Source organism: Camponotus floridanus, unplaced genomic scaffold, assembly GCF_003227725.1.
Source record: "Camponotus floridanus strain SB8 unplaced genomic scaffold, Cflo_v7.5 scaffold506, whole genome shotgun sequence".
Taxonomy (NCBI): domain Eukaryota; kingdom Metazoa; phylum Arthropoda; class Insecta; order Hymenoptera; family Formicidae; genus Camponotus; species Camponotus floridanus.
Genome location: NW_020229666.1, coordinates 1 through 26,453, shown reverse-complemented (window position 1 = coordinate 26,453; position 26,453 = coordinate 1). Strand labels below are relative to the sequence as shown.

The 26,453-nt window shown below is 27.7% G+C and overlaps 2 protein-coding genes across 3 annotated transcripts; both read right to left on the bottom strand.

Moving 5' to 3' along the window:
- Nucleotides 1–212: 212 nt before the first annotated feature.
- Nucleotides 213–3,748, bottom strand: LOC112639199 (glutamyl aminopeptidase-like; the record flags this gene model as incomplete). The annotated part of the gene is made up of 5 exons (XM_025412449.1): nt 3,599–3,748; nt 1,966–2,482; nt 1,353–1,853; nt 1,029–1,224; nt 213–363 (listed from the first exon to the last, which is right to left on the bottom strand). Coding segments are annotated over exons 2-5 (1,345 nt in total), but the record flags the coding sequence as incomplete, so codon positions are not given.
- A 9,525-nt stretch (nt 3,749–13,273) lies between these two features.
- LOC112639200 (aminopeptidase N-like) lies at nt 13,274–26,243 on the bottom strand. 2 transcript variants are annotated; one of them, XM_025412450.1, is made up of 9 exons: nt 26,196–26,243; nt 25,381–25,531; nt 23,143–23,224; nt 17,399–17,769; nt 15,787–16,064; nt 14,235–14,428; nt 13,721–14,062; nt 13,560–13,629; nt 13,274–13,414 (listed from the first exon to the last, which is right to left on the bottom strand). In XM_025412450.1, exons 2-9 carry the CDS (start codon nt 25,511–25,513, stop codon nt 13,283–13,285), a joined length of 1,602 nt encoding a protein of 533 aa, XP_025268235.1. In that variant the 5' UTR covers nt 25,514–25,531; nt 26,196–26,243; the 3' UTR covers nt 13,274–13,282. The 2 variants fall into 2 exon arrangements, with proteins under 2 accessions (XP_025268235.1, XP_025268236.1); XM_025412451.1 differs by lacking the exons at nt 25,381–25,531; nt 26,196–26,243 and adding an exon at nt 23,816–23,897.
- Between the last annotated feature and the right edge of the window lie 210 nt (nt 26,244–26,453).

Genomic DNA, 26,453 nt, shown 5'->3' with positions numbered 1-26,453 from the left:
AACGATACCGCGGTTAATCTGACTTTTGATTTGCCATATAAACTACTTATTTTTAGAGTTTCTGCAAATTTCACCTAACATCAAAATTCATTTTCCATCAGAATCGCACAGGGTCTTTTGTTTATAAATTGATTTTTCCCATTTTATATGAAATTAACAGTCAGTAATTTGTAATTATTTAATTGTTTAATTATGCAATGTTATACGCATACCTTTGATATGAGAAAGAGAAGAGTGAAAATAATTTTCAGGATAACTATTATATTCTATAGTAGAATTTATAACAACATAAGTATTTAGATAGAGTAATTCATGTTGAACTTGAACTACAAACAATTCCATCATCCGGGAACTTGACAGAGCCTAAAATAAATTGGATATAATCATAGCTAATGATAAATAATAAAAAAAATAGTTTACGGAACATTTTAAAAGTAGCATTATTATGTACTATTGTTAAGAATAAAAATTAATAGTTTGGAATTTGGCTCAAAAATAAAAAATTAAATCAAATTTGGCACATCAGAGACATAGCGCGGTAATTGGAGCACAGGGAAGAAATATCACTTCCTTCTTTTCGAGAGAGGATCAAAAAAAGATCCGAAACATTTGCCCATTAAATTTTAATTTTAATTTTAAGTTTTAAGTAAACAAATAATAAACAAGAGAAGGAAATGTTTCTTCCATGCGTTCCGACTATCGCGCTGTGGCTCTCATGTGCCTATTTTGATTTAATTTGTTAAGAATAAAGTTTTTATGTGTGTTTCAGTGTGTAAATATATTTTACTACGATAATTTTAATATATAAACATATATATATATATATATATATATATATATATATATATATAGGGTTCTTATTAAATTTCATTTACTGGATTTCTAGAAATTTAGCAGATTTCGATTTTTATTATTTCTTGTAATTAAGAAATAAAATAGAATATTTGTATAAATATTTACAATTATGTGTAATGCTAAACTGTTAATCATTTGTCTACGTATTCAAATAGCATTAGTAATAAAATAACCTTATCGATAAGGTATGCTTGATAACATATTTTAAATCCTTCGTTTAACCATGTATAAAACCAGTAAGTTGGTAAGTAAGTTGGTCTGAACACATTTCCAATATATTTTTGTATCATCCCATGTCCAATTAAGCGTGCAATTATCGTTTTATATACGACTGGATCTAATTCTTCATTATAAGTGATATCTGCTTCTCTAAAAATAATTGTACTTATATGTATGAAATATTTTGGATATTAATAATAAATAACCTCTTATGTAAATAGATTATAATATGATAGGTAATTAAATAGTTAATATATTTGTATTCAATTGTATGTTACCGATAAAAAATGAAACCAAAAGTCTGTTCGATTTCCTTTCGTAAATCCGGAATTGCGACATGATCCACTTTGCTCTCAAATAAAACAGAGGAATCCTCAAGTGCTGTTTTGTTTCTCAAAATATTCCATTTACGCATATATACACTAGCGGAAATAATAACAGTTTTCGCAAATTCTAGATGCGGTTCCGATTGTGGTCTGAACCATATAGACGAACGAATTGCTTTATTTTTCGAGAGGATGCTCCGACGAAAACCGGAAACCAGAAATGCTACACTATCTATGGAGATCATAGGAGTTTTGTGAAAAAATGTCCACATCATAATATCGTGCGTCAATTTAGTTTCTATCGGCATATTTGACAAAGCTTTATATTCTTCATTATGCAATAAACAAATAAAAAAAGTCATTCTTAATTCTGGTTTGTCCCAATATGGAAATATTTGCTGTTTTTTCGCTTGATACCAGTTTCTTCGCTGGATACCTGTTGCGATTAACCACCTACCGTATTTTAATGACAAATTTTAGGTAATGTTTAATTTTAGATAATTGTAAGCATAGAATGCACAAATGTACAATTTGTTTTTGATACTTCATATATTCTTTTACTTACTCTATTTGTTCATCTTCGCTTAAGTACGGAATTCCGAAAGATTCCCTTACGACATTAATTGGGATTTCATACTCTATATACAGATCGTAATTTCCATGCAACAAGACATCACCGAAGTCGAGCACGTAAATATTGTTTTTCATAAAATTTATGTCATTTGTTTCATAAACCGTACCATTATTTGTCTTTAATGTCGATATTATTAAACTCGCTGAATCCGGTGCATAAAAACTGATGTATTGTTTCGCATAAAAAATATTTAAAGTGATTATGCATTTGCTACGGGCATAATTATTGAGTAACTGTAACTCTATGTTATAATGTATCGGAAGTATATAATCTATATTGCTTGAATTGTAGTTTAATACACTGCGCACGATTTTCGATTCTTCATCGGTTTCCACTCCTTTGATTTCTTCTCCATCCATAGGACTTGCTATTGCCACTATGGCAAGGTATATTATACTATTACTTAATAATAATTTTAAGAATGTCATGTTGAATTTCACTCGGATATCTATAAAAAACGTTTCTTCATTAAAAACGAAAGCATATACAAAGAGTATATGCAATAAAATCGATTTTTGTATGAAAAAACGTTCAAGAGAATTTATTAAACACTTCATAAGAAAATACGATTAATTTAAAAAGAAATTAAAATAATACAGTTTAATAAATAAAGGAATGATTGGATAATAAGTATAATAATTATTAAAACGTCATATGAAATACTTTTCTCGGAATTGAATATTAGGAGACGTAAAGGATGTATTTAGATAATTCCAGTAAGACGAGCACAATAAACATAACTCTTATTTGTCTCAATTTAACTGTCTTTAAGATTTCTCTTAGTGTAATTACATATTTTAATGTATATACATATATATAATATAAGCATTAAAATGTATGAGAAATGAAGGTATATTCTGAACGACGCGATTTTATACGTGATATGAACTGTATGTTTACTAATATGTTATTTTCAAGATCGATCTGTTTCTTAAGTAAGAAATGTATTAAAAACATACAAATATTGAACGGAAATCAAATATCATCAAATATTTGAAATTTTGATAATGTAGCGAATTGTATCAAACATTCGAACAAAATTCTAAAAACAATTATGTTAATATTTTTATTTAATACATCTTTTTGAATAAGATGTTAATTTTGTATTATTTGTTGTTTATTCGTTCACTACACATTCAAATTAACATATTCTACTGGTTCTAGACATTTATCATAAAAAATATTTTAAAAACAAAATACAGATAATATTATACGTTTTGAAGATAGATAATTTCATAGCTCAGATAATGAGATAATATTTTATATAGCTTAGATAATTTTATAGCATTAATATAAAATTAACTACACAATAATTTTATAATGTTAAAAGAAAATTTAGCTTATAAATTTTACACTTTCTATATGTCAAAATGGTCGAAACATATTATTACAGTATTAACATTTACTAACGTAAATGTCTTCATTTCTATTAACTGTAATGTATGCAAAAGATAAAAATAATATTTATAATAAAATGAGTTAGTCGATTTGAAAATTTAAAAATAAAGATGCAGAAAATTAAAAAAGAATAAATAAAATGCCTTTTATAAAATAAAAGCGTTACCTGTTACTCCACACAATTTTGTATGCACATTTAAAGAAAGAAAGATAAATATTTTATTATATATTTAACGCCTTATTCTACTATTTGAATTAGCCAGGTTTTATATCAGATTTAAACCACCAAAAGCATTCAATCGCGAACTTTTCGCTTCAAGAGACTATCATGAACTGATGGCTCTGTCGATGTACCTAACAGTATATAAAAGATTATATCTAGTGTTATATAAATACCATCTTGATTATACGTAGCATAGCTTATCTTACATATCGACAGAAGTCAATGAGTATAATAAACTTGTTTATGTTTTTTATCTTATTTTCGTATATTATCGTATGAAGCTTTTATTTATAAAGACAATTTTTCTAAGAAATTATTCGCGAGAGAAAATTAATTAAGGAATTATAATCGTACTTACACTTACATGTATTGGCCGTTCTTTTTTAATTAATATTTCGAAATTTTACGAGGCGGTTTTCAAAATGACATAGGATTTTTTAGTTGAGTTTGGCGATATTTACTTGTGGTTTTACTTTGTTGCGAGATACTGGAAACACCTTATATATGTATGTATTTGAGTAAAATAAACACATTTAAATATATAATCAACATCTATGTATTAAATTTACAGAATAATACAGAAGAGTAATGCAATATAATATATAATATAATATAATATTAATAATATACATAATCCTTCCAAAAAAAACTTTACTAAGGTAAAAAAAATACGCCAAGTACATAAAAAATATTCCACCTTGTATGCAACAAAACGTTTAATAAAAAAATACCCTTATAATAAATAATTTATAAAAATTTTCCCTTAAAAAATATATACAAGAATTTTCCTAAATATATAATTTTCCTAAAAGAAATCAAAACTAAATATGAAATCAATGATTAATTATCCAAGTACATTGAAGCAATTGATAGGGATTTGTAATTTGAAATATTTGTCACAAATTTAATCTTGCATTTATATATTAGATTCTCCACAAAATAAAAATGATTTTCAAAATAAGTTCCAAGTAAATTTGGAACTAAAAAAATTAACACCAAAACATCTTACAAAAACTTGGTGTGCTCGGGTCACATTATAATACATATAATTTTACAAAGTTTGCGAATTATATACCTGTAATTAATTTCAATTATAGAAATATGTGAATTATAATACGACCTGAGCACGCCAAGTTTTTGTAAGTTGTTTTGGTGTTAATTTTTTTAGTTCCAAATTTACTTGGAACTTATTTTGAAAATCATTTTTATTTTGTGGAGAATCTAATATATAAATGCAAGATTGAATTTGTGACAAATATTTCAAATTACAAATCCCTATCAATTGCTTCAATATACTTGGATAATTAATCATTGATTTCATATTTAGTTTTGATTTCTTTTAGGAAAATTATATATTTAGAAAAATTCTTGTATATATTTTTTAAGGGAAAATTTTTATAAATTATTTATTATAAGGGTATTTTTTTATTAAACGTTTTGTTCCATACAAGGTGGAATATTTTTTATGTACTTGGCGTATTTTTTTTACCTTTGTAAAGTTTTTTTTAGAAGGATTTCACATCTTTTTGTAAAATTTATTTATATTTCTGCAAAAAAATATATATGCATTTTTAGCACTTCTAGGCCAACTACACTTTTGTACTACTAAATCATTTATTAATTGCCATCCGGTATATTATTATATATTATACGTCAAAATTATTGATTTAATTAAGTTTTTATCATTACATATTTACTATTCGATTTTATTATTATTGCATTATTATTTATTATAAAATAAAATTTTGTTTCACGTATGAAGAATCAAAGAAAAGTTTAGAAGTTCAGATTTAATTAAAATAAAACATGCTGCAATTCTGTCATTGTATTAGATTTCTATCTTAAATAAAATGAAATTTAAAGTGAAATTTAGCCATTACTAAGTTTAAAGAGAAAAAAAAGAAGTTAAAAATTCGAAAACTTAAACAGATATATATATCGATACGCAACAAACTTATATTAAACTTTTACTTATATTACTTATATATATATATATATATATATATATATATAAAATATGTAATAAGTAAATAATAATAATATAATTATCATAAAAGTTTAATACAAGTTTGTTGCGTATCGTAATAAATATTATTTTATAAGGCAGCATCAACATATATAGTACATCCTCCCACAACTTAAAATATATTTCCAATTTTTTTACAAATATGATATTACACTTTTCCTACTTCTATGCAACATCTAAACTTTATTCTTCTAAGTAATCTATTCATACAAGTTATGATTACGCAGAAAAAGATTATTTATGTACATAATTATATATAAGTATATATATCTATAACTCTATAGTTCTATAGTACATAATTATTGTATACATACATACATACATATATACATATACATACACACACACACACACACACACACACACACACACACACACACACACACACACACACACACTGTTGATAAACATAAAATAAAATCGCACTATTTTATTCTCGACGTAATTTTCTATTTAAATATATCATTAATTTTTGTAAATAGTTATAACAACTATTTTACACAATTTTTTTTAATACAGCAATTTTTTATTAAAATAATTTTTTGTAAAATAGTTCTATACAATAATGTTTTACTACTGAGATGACTCGACTTCTTTTTTTTACCTTTTTTTGAAAAGGTAATTTTTTTAGGATATCACTAATTTTTGTAGACAATTAAGAAATAACTATTTTGCACATTAACTTTGTTTAATGTAACATTTTTGTAGTTTAAATAATACTATGTCTTGTGCATAAAACAGTTTTTTACAATAATATAAAATTTTTTACAATTTAATACTTACACATGATTAACTTTTTTATACTTTTTAAAGAAGTAATTTTTGAGAATATGTTAAATATCCAAATAAATAAGCAAAGAATCTGCCACCAGCCCCGTCATTTCATTAAAATATGACGATCTTCTCTACTTAATATACTTTTTGCAAACTTCGTAAAGTTAAAATATTAACAAAGCTACATTCTTCAATTATTATAATTCCAGGTAAAGTTTACTTTAATAAAATTTTAATTTTAAGTTTAGTTACAAACCTTTGACATTTTCAATGAAGAAAAATCGTCTCTAAATAACTTTAGAAATCTGTTATTAATGTTACTAGATAGTGTGATAGTGCAGGAGACTGCATATAGGATAAGTTTTTCGTGTACCAATTTTTTTATGTGAGGGATTACTGTCCAGGTAGCAAGCACACGTCATGACGTTTTGACGTTCCAAACTAGTCATTTTTGGTCATATGTTGTCAAAATGACTGATTATTGTTACATGACTTTATATTGACGTCTTGCTATAACATTATTTTGACGTCATTTTTCAGTCATGAAGTGACGATTATTTTATTATGAATGTCATTAGTTAGTACATCGATCCCATAAAAAAAACCTTTTAAAATTTTTTATATGACATGACTTATTTCGCGATCAGATTTTTTATATATTTATATATATATATATATATATATATATATATATATTTATATATTTATATATATTTATATTTATATATTTATTTATTTATATTTATATTTATTATATATTATATTTTTATATTTATTATATTATATTTATGAAATAGAGGAATGAATTGAAAAGTTTAATATTACTGGCAATAACGAAAGGAATATTATCGAGATATTACTGAAATAATCAAAATTATTAACTGATTCTTTCTATAAAATATTACTGATTTACAGCGCTGTACTTATATAATAATTACTGTAATCAGTGATTATTTACTGTTTTTCAGTGATAATACACTGATTAACTTTTAGAGAGTGCTTTATTCGACAACATTATTAAATATATTATTATACTAAGAGAAAGACATCAAAATGCAGTACATGTCATGATGTCAGGAATCTGTGACATTAGATCGTCACTTTTACGTCTTAAAAACGTCAATTCGTGACGTCAAGAATAATCAGTGAATGACCAATTTGAAACATCAAAATGACGTGTGCTTGCTACCTGGGTGATTGCAATTGCAATAAATTAATCGATACATAGGTAGGAATTATTTAGATAAGTATTACATTCGATATGCATGGTCGATTCAAATAATTGACATCTATAGGTACTTTCCGATTCACACATGATGCGCATAAAGTGACAGAAAATGTATAATAATATGCGCAACATGAATTATACATTTTCTGTCACTTCATGTGCATCATGCGTGAATCGGAAAGTATATTATGTACCGATCAATTCATTCCAATTACAATCAGTAATTTCTCGTATGATAAAAAAATTATACATCTCTCATCGTCACGAGAACACAGCGCCTTTTTCGTCAAACGTGCGAACCGTACAAGAAAAATATGTGAAAAATGTAGCCACGACCACGACGGTGACGTTTCTTATAGCGATTTCGGCTGGTCTGCACTGGTATGCCACCTGTGTAGAGTTGGTGCAAGTGTGTGCAGTGCGTACACCCATGCAGTGTTGCACTCGATATTTCGACTACCACCACGGCAGTGTATATCTTTTTAGCCGAACACAAAGAGTCATGAGACGCGAATCGGCATACAACATTTATGATACAAGTGAAATTAACAATGTTATCGACAATTACCGATTACACCAACTGGCTCCAACAAATTTGTGAGAGCCACTTTGTGTACACCCAACATGCACCTGTGCGGTGTACTGAGCCCAGACGAATACGCAGCTCCAGTGAGGGACTGCACCATTCGACCAGCCGAACATACAACACCCGACATGTGCAGTCGGTGCAGCCGAAATCGCTATTAATTATTAAAAAGTTTTACATTGAAACTTTGCATCGTTATATTTCTGCTTATAGAGCACATACAGCAAAAATAAAGACACTTTCCTTATATAAATCGAACCCAAGCAATTGATTAAATGTAATAAGAATTTGATCGATTCAGCGGTTATTGAGAACCGATAATATGCATTACTCGCAACTTATAGCGATTTCGGCTGGTCTGCACCGACTGCACATTTCGGGTGTTGTATGTTCGGCTGGTCGAATGGTGCAGTCCCTCATTGGAGCTGCGTATTCGTCTGGGCTCAGTACACCGCACAGGTGCATGTTGGGTGTACACAAAGTGGCTCTCACAAATTTGTTGGAGCCAGATGGTGTAATCGGTAATTGTCGATAACATTGATGCGTATTGAATGCGTATTAAATTTTATATATTGATATAAGTATTTATGTTTATTACGTATATTTATATACTCACTACTCGAAGACGAAGATGAAGCCATCGCGATAAATTTTGAAATTTTAATTTCACTTGTATCATAAATGTTGTATGCCGATTCGCGTCTCATGACTCTTTGTGTTTGGCTAAAAAGATATACACTGCCGTGATGGTAGTCGAAATATCGAGTGCAACACTGCATGGGTGTACGTACTGCACACACTTGCACCAACTCTACACAGGTGGCACACCAGTGCAGACCAGCCGAAATCGTTATTAGCCTTTCGCGTAAAGATACACGGTGTGTCTTGCGCCTGAGTGATGATGACTCGACTTCAAGACACTACCGTGTCTCTTGATTTGTATGCACATTTAAAGAAAGAAAGGTAAATATTTTATTATATATTTAATACCTTATCTTACTAGTTAAATTAGCCAGGTTTTATATTAGATTTAAACCACTAAAAGTATTCAATCGTGAACTGATCGCTTCAAGAGACTATCATGAACTGATGGCTCTGTCGGCGTACCTACCAATATATAGAAGGTTATACCTAGTGTTATATAAATACCATCTTGATTATACGTAGCATAGCTTATCTTACATATCGACAGAAGTCAAATATAAATTTATTTATGTTTTTTATTCCATTCTCGTAAATAAAGCTTTTATTTATAAAGACAATTTTTCTAAGAAATTATTTGCGAGAGAAAATTAAGTGAAGAATTAATTGTACTTACACTTGCATATATTGGCCGATCTTTTTTAATTAATATCTCGAAATTTTACATGGTGGTTTTCAAAATAATATAGGATTATTTAGTTCAGTTTCAGCGATATTTACATATGGTTTTACTTTGTTGCGAGATACTGGAAACACTTTGTATATGTACCTTGTGTATATATGTATCTGTGTAAAATAAACACATGTAAATATATAATCCACATCTATGTATTAAATTTACGGAACAATACAGAAAAGTAATACAATTTAATATGTAATATAATAATTTTATCCAATATTATACAATATAATATTTTTATACAATATTATACAATACAACATTTTTAATAATATATTGTATAATTAATATTATATTGATTAAATACAATTAAACAAATATTAATTCTTATATGACATTAGTGAATAATTTAGCAAAAGAAAACGAGTGCAGATGCTATGGCGTTTGCCAGGTAAATATTTACCCGCTAATCGTGAAGTCTAGCGCTTACCTGTTTAAAACGCTATCTTTTTATTTTTTCTAATTTTGATTTGAAACTTTAAAGAAATATTCTTAAGATATTATACTATTATATAAAAAAATGCAGAAATTGAAAAATCGTTTTTTCCGAGCCATCTGGATGTATGTTTTTCCTTAAGTCTTCGAAAATAGTAGCAGTATCGCTTGAATATTAATTATAATAAATAGATTATTGCATTGACTTTAATTATATATGTATAAATAATAATAATGAATACAATCTTTTTATATACAGTACCGGTCAAAAGTTTAGACTCACCTCTATACTTATGCGTTTTATATCAATAATCAAAATTTTTAGCAACAAATATTAGTTAAAAAATTCGGTTGTAAAGCAAAACGGTCGATGAATTAAAAATTACCACAAAAATAATTGGATTATATAAATTTATTTATATTTTAGACTCTTCAAAATAACCTCCTTTAGCCTTCAAAACGGCTGTACATATTTTGGGCATCCTTTCTATCAATTTCTTCAGAGCCAGAGCGGAAATTTTAGTCCAGGATACTTGCAGGAAATCCCACAGTTGGTTTCGATTCGTTGGTCGCATTTTTCGCACGTTCCTATCCAATTCATCCCACAAAAGTTCAATTGGGTTCAGATCAGGTGATTGAGGGGGCCAATTCATATATTTTAACTCTTTTTGCTTTTCTTTGTTCATAATGTAGTTTCTGCACAATTTTGATGTGTGTTTAGGGTCATTATCCTGCTGGAAAACAAAACCACGACCAGCTATATTCTTTCCACACGGAAAAGCATGGAGTTGTAAAATACTGTGATATTGTCGTTGATCCATAATCCCTTCGATTTTTACGAGATCGCCAACTTTTTCTCCAGCAAAACACCCCCAAACCATAACCGAATCACCTCCATGCTTCACTGTTGGTACTACACACTGCTCTTTCATGCGTTCGCCGACCTGGCGACGAACGTACTGCCTACGTTTTCCCCCAAAAATTTCGAACTTTGATTCATCTGTAAATAATACTTTTTTCCATTGATTAATCGACCAGTTTTTATGTTTCTTAGCCCATTGCAATCTTTTGACTTTATTTTGTTTACGTAGCAGTGGTTTTCTAGCAGCTACACATCCTTTTAATCCATAATCACGAAGTCGGCGTTGGACAGTCGGTACAGATACTGGCTTCTCTCTGGTAGCATTCAGTTCTTCGCGAATTTCTGGTGCAGTACGAGTTCGCAAACGCTTACTTTGGACACAGATGAACTTATCTTCACTTTTCGAAGTTACTCTGGGTCTTCCAGAACGATGACGGCTCGTGTTTAACCCGGTTTCTTGCTTTCTTCTCAACGTCCTCACAACTGTAGTCTGGGAAATCTTAGTTTTCAATGATATTTGTCGTGTAGAATATCCTTCTTTATGTAGTGCTACAAATACAGCGCATGTTTCTACGTTTAATTCTTTTTTTCGACCCATTTGCACTATAAACGGAATAAATAGTATATAAATATCTCTATTGTTCTATGATTTGTATTTACACATAAAATATGATTTTCATTGTAAATTTCCACTGGAAAAATAACTAAGTTAGTTAAAGTTACCTTAAACAAAGAGAATAAAAGAAAATTGGTAATAATAACACATTGAGAGAACTTCGCAGTAACGCAGCCAGACTAAAACGACGCGCGTAATGTGAACATTCGTTTCGAAATAAACACTGAACAAAACAATTATAACAAGTGAACGTGAATACGTAAACAAGTGGCTATCAAATAGCATGTATCAATGTTTTGGTTGAGATTCAATGTTTCCATACCGTCAAAGTCAATGTTATTTACGAAAATGTATCATTTCAATGCTGAGTCTAAACTTTTGACCGGTACTGTATTAAGATACATGTGTATAATTATTGGCTATAATATATTATACACACTCTCACCTACCATACACAATATATACTCCTCCGAGCTCGCCTCTCCCTCTTTCTCGCGATCCGATATAAAAATCTTTTTCTTGGCCAGGTATAAATCTTTAACGACGTCAATCTGATTCGATCGTCGTAGGCGGGTCCAGTGCGGAATTAGCAGATAAAACATCGTTGCATCGTTTCGACGATTAAGATTATCCTCGAGGGTTTGGCTTCGTGAACTTAAATACTGAGCAGTTACTAGCAGAGTATATCGTCGATATTAGTGCAAATGGAGAATTGATACTCGAATATTGATGATTCGGTCAAGCAGCCTGGAGAGATTTGCCTGAAATTTCTGCATTACAGAAAATGTAACTACAATATAAGCGCGATACAAGTGTAAACTATTTTTCTTCAAGTAATAAATATCGCCAGATATTTTTACCATTTTTAGACCGATCACTATTAGCATTAGTTTAATAACATATTTATATAATGTGATAGTTTTATAAGATTATGTTTTCAAATTCGAGATTTTAATTCTTTAATTCTGTTTCGATTTTGATCAGCATATTTTTATGCATTTTTTTACAAGTTAAATAAGTTCAACTTAAATATCTATAATAATAGATTTGCAACGATTATAATATGATTAATATATTAGTGCGTAATATAAATAAATAACGTATTCAACGTGACAATTTGCATGTGTTTTTGTATTAACGCAACATTTAATCCGAATATAATGCACAATAATACCGTTGTTATGGATGACAATTCGGATGGGAACATATTCATGATTATTAATTTATTACAATACAGAAACAAGTGGAAAAAAAGAGCGAGAGCAAAGAGGAGAAAGAGAAATTAAATCTTTTTTACTTTCTTATATTTCAATATTTTAATATATTCTGCGGTAAAAAAGAATGTACACGAAAGTTTAAATGTATTTATCTGAGCTTATTACTATGCAATAAAGCTGCTAATAAAACAATACTTAAAAAAACAATACTTAAAAAAACTTTCACATTTTCTGCGAAACTTTTTCTATTCAAAAAAGAAGCATCTTTTAGAATCGAGTTTTCTATACAATATAATATTTTTTTATATAATATTATACAATGCAATATTTTTTAATATTATATTGTACAATCAATATTATATTGGTAAAATACAATTAAACAATTATTAATTATTATATTACATTAGTGAATAAATAAGTATATATATTTATAAATATTATCACAATCATTTATTTTGTATTTTTAATTTTTTAATACTTAATATCTTAGAAATCTAGTTATTCAATTATTGAATAAAAATCGAAAATATTTTGTCTGATTTTCGATCTCCGACCATCGTGTTTCCATCTTCTGTTCAACATCAGTACTTGAAATGGTTGAACTTTTGATCTCTTTTTTTACAAATTTCTTTATCTAAAATGAATTATTTTAGTAATTATTATCAATAAATGATTTTATATTTAATAATTGCACTGTCACAAATACAGAGTATCGTTATGAACCGAATTATAAGAAAATATTATATAAAATATACAAATTTGATTTATTTAAAATTTACCTCGTCCAACTGTCTTTTAGAATACGCATTATTAATTATAACAATTAATGTTACAATCTCACTGACTTTTCTATAAAAAATAAAACAATACGTTTATAATTAATTCGTACATAAATCTTTACATCTATGTGTAGTATATTTTTATTAAATAACATCGTCACCTGTGTCTTATTATTTCGTAATAACGTAATAAAAGTGTAAGTAAATAAGTATCTTTAGTATGTCTTTCAATGGCAGAAAGAAAAATATTAGCAGTTAAGGCATAAGCTCGCTCTATCGATTCAAATTGAAGATGAGATACATTATATTCAGATTTAAATAAAATATCTGGTATTTTGTTTAAATAATAATAGAACACAGTTTCCAAATTTTTACTATAAGACAAACATTCTAATATTATATCATTTCCTTTTATGTAATCATCATAAACTTTATTCCATGTAACACGATTAGCCGTTTTCATACCATTACAATATGTCCACCTCTTCCATCCAGGTAAAAGTCTACAGAAGACAGTCCAAAAAAGAAATAAAAATCTTTTAACGAAATTGTGTTAGTAGTTTCTTTAGTGTTTTATGAATAATTTTTGAAATAAATGATAACTAATTTCTCAAATATATGCAGAATGTAAAAAATATTTCTATAAAAAGTATAAAATATTATGAAAAGAATTACTTTTTTTTTTTAGGATTTGCTAGATGCCATTTCAAATAACGATTAGACTTCCGTTCGCAAGGATCATCCTTCATAATACATTCCCACTTTGCAAGTTCTTGAAATAAACATTTAGTATAGTCGCTGCTGTTACTTTGATACCGAATCCAATAACTAGATCTAAAATTCTTCATAAAATCAAACCTTAACACGTCCTAAAATTTAATAACTATCATTATATTTAGTTTATTCATTATTTACAAGAACAGATATAATATACGCATTCAAACGATTTACTAAATAATTTTCTTTCATATTTCTTGAATATTTATTTGACTTTGTGTCAGTATCATAATAAGTAGATTTACTAATTTCTTATTTATGTGTGAATAATTGTGTATATATTTTACCATCGCGTATGGTTTTATATTATTTTATGAATTTTTAACACACATATCAATATATGATGTGTTTCATAATATTGTGCTAACGTTTGTGTGTATTTATTTTCCATCGCGTATGGATTTGATATCATTTAATGAATTTTTGACATATATATCGATATATAAAGTATTTCACAAAAATGTGCTAACGTTCGTGAGTGGATAGAACGCAATAAATTGAACAGAAAGATCATTTACTATTCTACAATTTTCGTAATAATTATTAAAGTAATAATTAAAAATGTGAATAAGCGGACGTTTCGCGAGACTATATCGTAGGATATGCGCAATAGGTGTGCCAGCGCCGAATGTCGCATACTAATGAAAAAATAAGAGTCGAGGCACGCACGTTCAAGCTTTACGAGAAACTTTGTGTATATATTTTAATGTGTTCATATTTTTATATCGAATGATGTATCGATTTTGATATATAATTTTTATTTTTTTAATTAATATTTCCATAATTTAAATCTGTGGCGTATCAAATATAGATTTTAAGTATAATAAACTTTAATATGAATATTTTTGATAAAACAAGCATTTACAAGTGAATTATTATAAAATTATTATGTGTTGTATAATGTAAAAAAATTACGCTAAAATTATATAAGTCAATTTCTCTGCAAAATGTTGGTATACTTTTAACATCGTAAACGTTCGAATATTACGAAAGAAAATTAATATAACAAAGATAATTGTTTTATATACCGTATTCTATAATTTTCTAAAACTAATTAATAAATATTAATTACACAATTGATCTACAATTATCATATAAATATTATTATTATTATATAGTATTATTATTATAGAAAAATAACTTAGTGAAATATTCAAAATTTATGTAATTGTATTCAATATACAGAAAAAATATATAACAAATATGTAACGTAAACGTATTTTGAATTTAAATTTCTGAATTTTGGTATAAAAATAATTAAATATTAATGTACATGTTAATTTTTTTGTTTAACTCATTACATATCTCTATTTTTAAAAGAATTCATTATTATGATACGAAATTATTGTATTATAAAATAGATAATTGATGTAATGGATAAATTTTATAAAAAAATGTTATTAAATATATATATATATATATATATATATATATATATATATTTATATACCTTAAATTCAGGATAAAAATTTAAGAATGGAAAGATGTTCGATAGAAATTCAAATGCTTTGAGCATAGGATACCATGCTATATAATCTGTTTCCTGTGCCAAATAAGAAGCGAGTTCCCAAAAAAAGGAGAATTTAAGTTTCTTCTCTATCGCAAAATGAAATGCATCATTGATGATTTGCGCTCGATTGAGAACATGTATATTACTATATTTTTCAGAATTTAAGTATTGTGCAATTTTTCGCCAGTTCGTAATATCATAATTGACACGATAGTATCCTGTTAGAAAATAAATTACATTTGTCAATTATTAAATACTTTGAAATGATATATATTGATTGAACATATTTCGAGATGTTAAAGATATTTTGATATTAAATATATTATTATTATTATTAGAAAAGTTTATATCTTTCGTTTTTATTATTTAACATGAAGGCTGTATCAGCAATTCTACAAATTACAGCAAGACATGAAAATTTCAAATATATAGTATTATTAAAATTTCAATATTCTTGCAATATCTTTTGTTATATCTTATATTATATATATATATTTGTTTTAATACATTTTATGATTATTTTTAATTAAAATTTATGTCATATATATATTAATATTATATCACATACACCGTGGCCCATTTTAATCGACGCACCTGAATATCTCCGTTGGTAAGCCGAATACAAAAAAATTGTTCAGACAAAAGTTGTATAGCTTGAAGGGGGACATAAGATGGTATCATTGGTTTTACCTTGAAAAGTTCTTTGAAGACCACCTTCAATTTTATTAATGGAACCCCTTATTTTTTATTATTTATTCTTGTAGCTCATCTCGAGAGCTTTTCAAAATACTATAATAAAGTATTTCTTCATTGAGTACTTTTCGATTTATAAGGCTTGAAATCATTTTTTAATTTTACATAAACCATAAAATATCTAGTAAAATATTCATTTTTCGATTATCCTACCTTAATACTTTTATGTACAAAATAATGAGAGGAATCAATTGGTGTAAAGAAAACATACAGTTGTTTCGAAGAAAAAATATGGAATTGTTAATTGTAAATTACATATTTTTTCTTCGAAACAACTGTATGTTTTCTTTACACCAATTGATTCTTCTCATTATTTTGTACATAAAAGTATTAAGGTAAAATAATCCAAAAATGAATTTTTTACTAGATATTTTATGGTTTATGTAAAATTAAAAAATTACTTCAAGCCTCGTAACTTGAAAAGTATTCAATGAAGAAATACTTTATTATAGTGTTTTGGAAAGCTCTCGAGGTAAGCTACAAAAATATGCAATAAAAAATAGGGGATTCCATTTAAAAAATTCAAGTTGACCTTGCCCTAAGCTTGGCGACGTCACTCAATGTCAAATGGATGTTACAGTTAAATATATCTTTTTAATCCTTACAACTTTTGTCTAAATCATTTTGTTCTAAAATGCATTCTATACGAGATATTCGACTGTGTCCAGACTTTTGGGACACCCTGTATATACTTGAAGTTATATACAACATAATTGTAAATTTATTAATATATAATATATAATATAAATTTAATATTCAATATGTAAATTTAGATGTAAATTTATTTTTCAATATTTACCAGCTTGTTGTACATTGATAATAATCCATTCATTATTCCTAAAAAAGAAAAATCCAATTTCTGAATGCCATGGTGTTAACCACATATCTGTCCAAGTTATGGTAAAATTGAGATCCGACTCCGTAGCATAAGTAATAGGTATATAATATTGTTTCTCTAATTTGTTGTAAAATTGTACCGATATAGTTACAAGATAACTAGAATAATTTCGCGTCACCTCCAACACGGAAGGATATTTCTGCATAATCCACAAATTTACCGCATATTTTATATCAAAATCATACTTAGGATACGACTTAGGATAGTCATTTAGCTTAGATCTCATAGCGTTCCATAAATGATCGGCAGTTGTTGCTTCAGGCTTACTAAGTCTATAAGATTTAACGTTATGATAATTTTAAACTATATTAAAATTGATAAATAAATAATTAAGAAGAAAATCATATTTTACAAAATTTATTATGATATTTTAATCTATAATTTAATCTATAATGTAACTCCTACAAAGATAGAAATTTATGAGCTTTAATATATATAACAAATAATAAAGATATAAGTCTCGAAATATAAAATTAACAAATTAGCAATAATCTATGTCGATTGTCGATGTTGTGACACATTTATTTATTTATTATACAATAAAAAGCATCAATAAAAAATAAAAATAAAAAGAAGAAAAAATAGCGAACGTTTCGATCCTATTTTTGGGTCATCTTCAGCGCACATGTGATGGTATGGTAAAAATATAACAAAGGTGTTACATATCTGAATCGATGAGATTGAATGCCAAAGTAGTACTAAATGTCTCGGTATCATTATCTCGCCTATGTAAAGATAAAACAAGATAAATGGATAATGTAAACGAATATATAATAGAAAAAATATTAAAATTTAACGTAAAAAGATTAAAAAGATGCAAAGAATTAAATGTCCATTTTTAAAAAATTTTTTAAATAAATATAAACTGAAGATAGAGTAAAAAAGAAATAAAAATTAAAGAAATCAGAAGTTAAAACTGTGAAATTGAAACATACTTCCAGGCATCGAAGATAATGACGAGTCGAGGAGATAAGTGGAAACAAATCAACACCTTCAAAGACAAAGAACGACTAGTCTTTAACAAATAGATGTGACCAATTTATAAACGGTAAAAAGTTAAATGAATAAATATTTAAATATATATATGTACACATAAGCAAAGTTGCAGACGTATTTGTTATGTTGGAAAACTAAATTAAATTTTTGACAAGTTGTTTACAACATTTAAATAAATTTCTGGTAAACGTTCAGTATTAGTTTGCAAATTTAAATCATTTTTTTGTCTTTTTATATACAACATTTCAGAAGTCAAGCTCTTATGTAAAAATGTTTCTCGATCTAAAATTTGTACGTCCTCCCAATTAGACAGGATCAAAACCGATCCTGTGATTGATGATGATAGACTGAGTATTAGTATTGCTTCTAATATGACTGTGATGTTCGTTGATTCTGGTATGCAGTTGTCTACTAATTTGTTCAACATAAGACGCATCACAATCCATACAATTTAATTTGTATATGACATTCATAGAATTAGAAGCAAGGAGAGGGTCCTTATAAACCCTGATGAAGCTTTTCATTTTGTTGATGAAAAGAGAGTCGAACATCCAAATTCTTGACGATGTTTAAAACGCTCAGATATTGAAGGAACTTATGGTATCGTGAAATATGTAACAGGATCATGTGTATTTATGTCCTGACTATTATTCACAAAGGAATCTGGTTTAGAAAACAGTTTTTTAAGGCGGCCAAACCATATGTGGAAAATTAAATTTAAAGGATATCCATTGTTTAAAAGAATGTTGATAGCCATTTTAATATTTTTATGATGATAAACAGGATGGGACAAAAGGAAAACCATTTTTTTGTCTTTTTATATATAACATTTCAGAAATCAATTTTTTACTCAAAAATGGTTCCCGATCTAAAATCTGTACATCCTCCCAATTAAAGGCATGATTAAAAATGAAGAAATGCATTAAATATCAAAAATTAATTGTTAGCTGTAAAGTCAAAATTAAGTTTTTGCGTAATTGTATTTTGTGTAATGTCACACCGCCACGCGTAAATAATTGTTTCAAGATGTTTAGAAATTTCACACATCCGAGGACTATTTATAAATTTAGACTCTTTAAACACGCGTTTACAAAAGGAATATTGCGTATTGACCTTTAGCCTTTATCTAGATTTGCACGCGCTCAGATTTATAAAATTTCTAGAGCTTTATATTCTCGCATTCCTTTGTCCGTTTGCAACTCTTTCTTTTCGTAACAAATGGGACCATTACATTCCTTTCTTTACAATCAACAAAATAGACTCAACAAGAAACTTACGTTTCTACGGTCAAAGCATGTCTTGAAGTCATAAGTTTGAGTCTGTACGTTATTTTTGTAGTTTCTCTTTTACACCTGGTAATGTCGGAAATCCAAACAATATGAAGTTCTCCTTTGAGCCTCCAAAACCGATCCTTCAATCTGATGACATTATTGAAATTAAGGTTGATTCTGGTTATTTTAATAATAACCACTTTTCCTTTTGTGACATTAACAACAAATGGTTTGTTAATTTATCATCCATTAACATCCCAAAGAATTTACAATCTTTGTTATAGCTGAGCGAGAATTTCAGTCTTCCAGTATAACAATGACATGCTAACTATGGAGTTCATCAAGAGTTTCGAAAACAACATAAGAAAACTTCCTGCGATCAATCAATTGGCTAATAGAAATCAATCTTTAGAAATTGTAAACAATTTACTTTCTTAATCAGTCAACAGAGACGATTTTGACCGGACTCTGAATTGACTGAGTTGGTCAAGTTGGATCAGTCGGTCAAGTTGGTGGATCAAGAAGTTGGTTACAGTCAAGTTTCTTAATGACAATAATAATTAATTTTGACTCGCGCAGACAAAGGTAATGTCACAGTTGCTTAGGATAAAGACAAATATGTTAGAGAAATCGAAAAGCTTTTGATGAACACCAACACGTATTTGGTGGTTGGAAGAAGCCCCGTTATGAAGATAATAACCAGTTTACGAGAAAATTTAATGAGATAGAAAAATTCTAACTTTATCTCAGCTTCCACTTATAAGGCATTTTATTGTAGTAATGGTATTCTATCGAGAGCTTAATGTTTATCCAAAATACATAAACCGAACTGCCCGTTTAGAATAATTGTATCATCCATAAACAGTCCATTACATTTTTTAGCCACATATTTACATAAGATTATGATCAAGAGTTTTCCGGTTTCTCAGTCACGTTTTCAACAGTTACGATGTGGTTAAGAAACTGTCTAATACACATCTCGACAACAACTTTAAATTAGTCTCGTTGAATGTGATTTCTCTTTTCACTAATGTGCCAATAGATTGACAGTGTTTCTTCCAGATGGAGTTATATCTCTTCAAATTGCAACATACCTTGCAATAAATTCCTTTTAGCAGTTAAGTTTATATTGAATTCATCCTTTTTCTCCTTTAACAATGTCACTTACAAACCATTCTTTGGCACGCCAATGAGGTTTCCCTTGTCTCCTATTGTAGTCGCCATTGTGTTGCAAGACTTAGAAAACAAAACGATCCGTTCCTTAAAATTTGCTCCTCCCTTTTAAGATATGTGGATAATGTTCTTTTAGCCATTCCTCCTTCTTTTCTTAATCACACTCTTGACACTTTCAATTCCTTTCATTTTCGTCTACAATTCACAATGAAAATCGCTGAAGACAATAAAATTAATTTTTTAGATGTGACTTTAATTTCTGATAATAATTTTATAATTTTTGACTGGTATCATTGACCGGAAAAGATACCTTTTCCGGTAGATACCTTCACTTTATGTCTCAACATCCTCTTTGCTAAAAAGAGGCACAGTTATTGGTTTGATAGACAAGGTTTTCCGTTTGTCCCATGTTTCCTGTTTATCATCATAAAAATATTAAAATGGCTATTAACATTCTTTTAAACAATGGATATTCTTTAAATTTTATTTTCCACATATGATTTGACCGCCGTAAGAAACTGTTTTCTAAACCAGATTCCTTTGTGAATAATATTACATATTTCACGATACCATATGTTCCTTCAATATGTGAGCGTTTTAAACATCGTCAAGAATTTGGATGTTCGACTCTCGTACTTCAGGATCAACAAAATGAATAGCTTCATCAGGGTTTGTAAGGACCCTCTCCCTGCTTCTAATTCTATGAATGTCATATTAAATTGTATGGATTGTGATGCGCCTTATGTTGGACAAACTAGTAGACAACTGCATACCAGAATCAACGAACGATTGCAGTTATATTAGATGCAATACTAATACTCACAATCAGTCTGTCATCATCAATCACAGAATCGGTTTTGATTGGGAGGACGTACAGATTTTAGATCGGGAACCATTTTTGAGTAAGAGATTGATTTCTGAAATGTTGTATATAAAAAGACAAAAAAATGATTTAAATTTGCAAACGGATACTGAACGTTTACCAGAAATTTATTTAAATATTGTAAACAATTTGTCAAAAATTTAATTTAGTTTTTCACCATAACAAATAGGTCTGCGACTTTGCTTATATATATATTTATATATCATTTGACCCTTTACTGTTTAAATTGGTCACATCTATCTGTTAAAGACTAGTCGTTCTTTGTTTTTGGAGATGTTGATTTGTTCCCATTTGTCTCCTCGACTCGTCATTATCTTCGATGCCTGAAAATATGTTTCAATTTCATAGTTTTATCTTCTGATTTCTTTAATTTTTACTTCTTTTTGACTCTATGTTCAGTTTATATTTATTTCAAAAATTTTTTAAAAATGGACATTTAATTCTTTGCATCTTTTTAATCTTTTTACGTAAATTTTAATATTTTTTCCATTATGTATTAGTTTACATTATCAATTTAGCTTGTTTCACTTTTACATTGACAAGATAATGAGATACCGAGAGATTTAGAATTACTTTGGACGGCATTCTATCTCATCGATTCAGATATGTAACACATTAATTATATTTTTACCATCACATTTGCGCTGAAGATGACCCAAAAATAGGGTCGAAACGTTCGCTATTCCTCTTTTTTTTTTATTTTTTTATTTTTAATTCATGCTTTTTATTGTATAATATATAAATAAATGTGTCATAACATCGTCGCTCGACTCGTATTGCTATTGAAACTGATTTGTTAATTTTATATATATATATATATATATATATATATATATATACATAGAATTATTCGTGCATATATATACTGTATACACGATAGATTCGAGAATTTTATATTTTATTTATATTTTAATTGTATATTTTTATTTAATATATTATTTACTATAATATATTAATATATATTTATTAACAATTATGTCACACTGTGTCATCATTGAGTAAATAATAATTTTAAATTTCATGTTACAAAGATTTTCTATATTCTATGTTTGTAAAACTAGATTCTCGAAATTATTTAATTTGAATTGTTTGTTATTTAGAAAATATGAATTTCTATTACATATTTATTAAGAAATATTCAAGTTGAAATTCAATCTTGACAAAAATTCATAAATATAAATCTCAGTATAAGTTTGAGATTTCAAATATCTATGTCTTGTAAACATTACAACGGGAGAAATATATTATTAATTTTATTATATATTCTTGATTTCCTTTTCCTCTATGATATATATTATTACATTACAATACATTATACTTACTTATTGTTCATATATTCGTCGAATGCCTTTCTAAATGTATAAGGTGGCATTGCTTCTATTAACATGCGCCATATAATGGATCCTATAATGTTTAAAAGAGAAAAAATTTAGTATATTTAAATTGTCTTTTCTACAATGCGCAATAAAGGTTTCCGAATATATCCGTAATTAATAAAACTAAATATATCATATACAAAATTTGGGCAATTAAATCAAAGTAAACAGCTACAAAAAATTGTTGAATTCATTTTAACGAAAAAATTTATAATAATAGATAAATAGTAAATGATTAAATATTCAAAATTAAATTAAGAAAAGGCTTCGGGCCGTGACGTAGGGTGGTGGTACGAAATAGCTATAAAGAGTTAAAACTGCAAAGACAGACCATTAAGATTGAAAGATAAATTTAATAGCAAAAATCTGTCAAAGCACAAAGATTATTAAATACATTTGAGAGACAAACGCATGTTTCGATCTGCTACAGATCCTTTTCAATGTCATACAAAATTATGAAAATAAACGCTAAGCATGAAACAAAGGAGGTTATGAAGATCTCATTGACCGTTACAAATTTAAACGCATAAAGAAACGATCGAAAATACACATAGTAGAAAACGCAAAAATTGAATAAAAGCATAAAAAGCATAAAAAGCTGCAAGAGAGCGGAGCTCACCTCGATATCAAGTCTTAATGCGCTATAACTAAAATCAGAGAGAGAAGGCGTCTGGAGGTGGCAGCTAGCCAGTGAGCAAAAATCTGTTAGAGAAAGCCACCTCGCTATCAAATTCAGTATCTATTACGTGTGTGGACTGATTTAATATTTGAGAGATGTAGTTTTGGATTATAACTGCCAATTTTATCTGTACGACTTTTCTATGGACATCTTAATTTTTTAATTTTTATTCTTTGGACGGATTCATCGAGGGAACTGAGATTCGAGACGCGTTCTCTCTCTGATTTCAGTTATAGCGTATTAAGACTTGATATCGAAGTGAGCTGCTCTCTTCCAGCTTTTTATGTTTTTTATTCAATTTTTGTGTTTTCTACTATGTGCATTTTCGACCGTTCTTTTATGCGTTTAAATTTGTAACCGTCAATAAGGTCCTCCTGACTTTCTTTGTTTCATGCTTAGCGTTTATTTTTATAATTTTATATGACATTGAAAAGGATCTGTAGTAGATCGCAACATGCGTTTGTCTCTCAAAATGTATTTAATAAGTTTTATGCTTTGACAGATTTTCCTATTAAATTTCCTGTATAAATTTACTTTTCAATCTTAGTTGTCTGTCTTTGCAGTTTTAACCTTTTATAGCTATTTCGTACCATTACCCTACGTCACGGCCCGAAACCTTTTCTTAATTTAATTTTGTATTATTACTATAAACGGGCCATTAACACCTCTATTTTTTTGATTAAATATTCGTAAAAATAATAAAACAATTAAATAAATAAATTAGACAATTGTAAAGAATCGGATAGAGATAAAGTTTTATGTTTTATTATCTTTTGGTGTCTTAAACATATACAAGAAAAAATAACTAATATATTAGACTAATACACAGTTGGTCATTTTTTATTAATACATTTACTTATATATTTACATGGAAAAAATATGTGTGTCGCCGCATCGCTGGTGTCGCCAAAGTATGCTATTTGATATTTGATAATTAATTAAAAGTGTAATAATACAGATTTTTCCTAAGTCTCCTCTTTTGAATGGAGGACAGATACAATTTCTTTAGTTTCTTTAAAAGGCAAGCCTCTCAAAATAATTGAACTCTCGTTTTATAGTTTTCATAATTTTTGAACCGTTTCTAAAATGTAGTGAAGGAGAACTTTATGGACACTTTATATATACATGCATGTATATTTTTTCCATGTAAATATAATATCTACATATTAATAAAAGTGATCAACTGTGTGTGTAATTCTATTCAATAATACATTATTTATTTTTCCTCAGTAGTACTGAAATAACGCTTTATTTCGACATTCGAACGCTTGTAGTGACGAAATGGCTTCATCAAACGATACCGCGGTTAATCTGACTTTTGATTTGCCATATAAACTATTTATTTTTAGAGTTTCTGCAAATTTCACCAAACATTAAAATTCAATTTTCATCAGAATCGCACAGGGTCTTTTGTTTATAAATTGATTTTTCCCATTTTATATGAAATTAACAGTCGGAAATTTGTAATTATGTAATTGTTTAATTATGCAATGTTATACGCATACCTTTGATATGAGAAAGAGAAGAGTGAAAATAATTTTCAGGATAACTATTATATTCTATAGTAGAATTTATAACAACATAAGTATTTAGATACAGCAATTCATGTTGAACTTGAACTACAAACAAATCCATCATCCGGGAACTTGACAGAGCCTAAAATCAATTCGATATAATCATAACTAATGATAAATAATAAAACAAATAGTTTACGGAACATTTTAAAAGTAGCATTATTATGTACTATTGTTAAGAATAAAAATTAATAGTTTGGAATTTGGCTCAAAAATAAAAAATTAAATGAAATTTGACATCAGAGACATAGCGCGGTAGTTGAAGCGCAGGGAAGAAATATCATTTCCTTCTTTTCGAGAGAGGATCAAAAAAAGATCCGAAACATTTGCCCATTAATTTTAATTTTAATTTTAAGTTTTAAGTAAACAAATAATAAAAAAGAAGGAAATGTTTCTTCTCTGCGTTCCGACTATCGCGCTGTGGCTCTGATGTGCATATTTTGATTTAATTTGTTAAGAATAAATTTTTTAAATGTGTTTCAGTGTGTAAATATATTTTACTACGATAATTTTAATATATAAACACACATATATATATATATATATATATATATATATATATATATATAGAGTTCTTATTAAATGTCATTTACTGGATTTCTAGAAATTTAGCAGATTCTGATTTTTATTATTTCTTATAATTAAGAAACAAATTAGAATATTTGTATAAATATTTACAATTATGTACAATGCTAAACTGTTAATCATTTGTCTACGTATTCAAATAGCATTAGTAATAAAATAACCTTGTCGATAAGGTATGCTTGATAACATATTTTAAAATCCTTCGTTTAACCATGTATGAGACCAGTAAGTTGGTAAGTAAGTTGGTCTGAACACATTTCCAATATATTTTTGTACCATCCCATGTCCAATTAAGCGTGCAATTATCGCTTTATATGCGACAGGATCTAATTCTTCATTATAAGTGATATCTGCTTCTCTAAAAATAATAGTACTTATATGTATGAAATATTTTGGATATTAATATAAATTCTTAAATA

Coding starts and splice junctions, on each gene's coding strand:
- LOC112639200 (XM_025412450.1), bottom strand. CDS start 25,513: ATGATGGATTTGTTTGTAGTTCAAGTTCAACATGAATTGCTGTATCTA. Junction 14,429..15,786: donor ATTTTTATCCTGAATTTAAG/GTATATAAATAT, acceptor ATTAAATTTTAG/GACGTGTTAAGGTTTGATTT. Junction 13,415..13,559: donor CTAAAAGACAGTTGGACGAG/GTAAATTTTAAA, acceptor AATTCATTTTAG/ATAAAGAAATTTGTAAAAAA.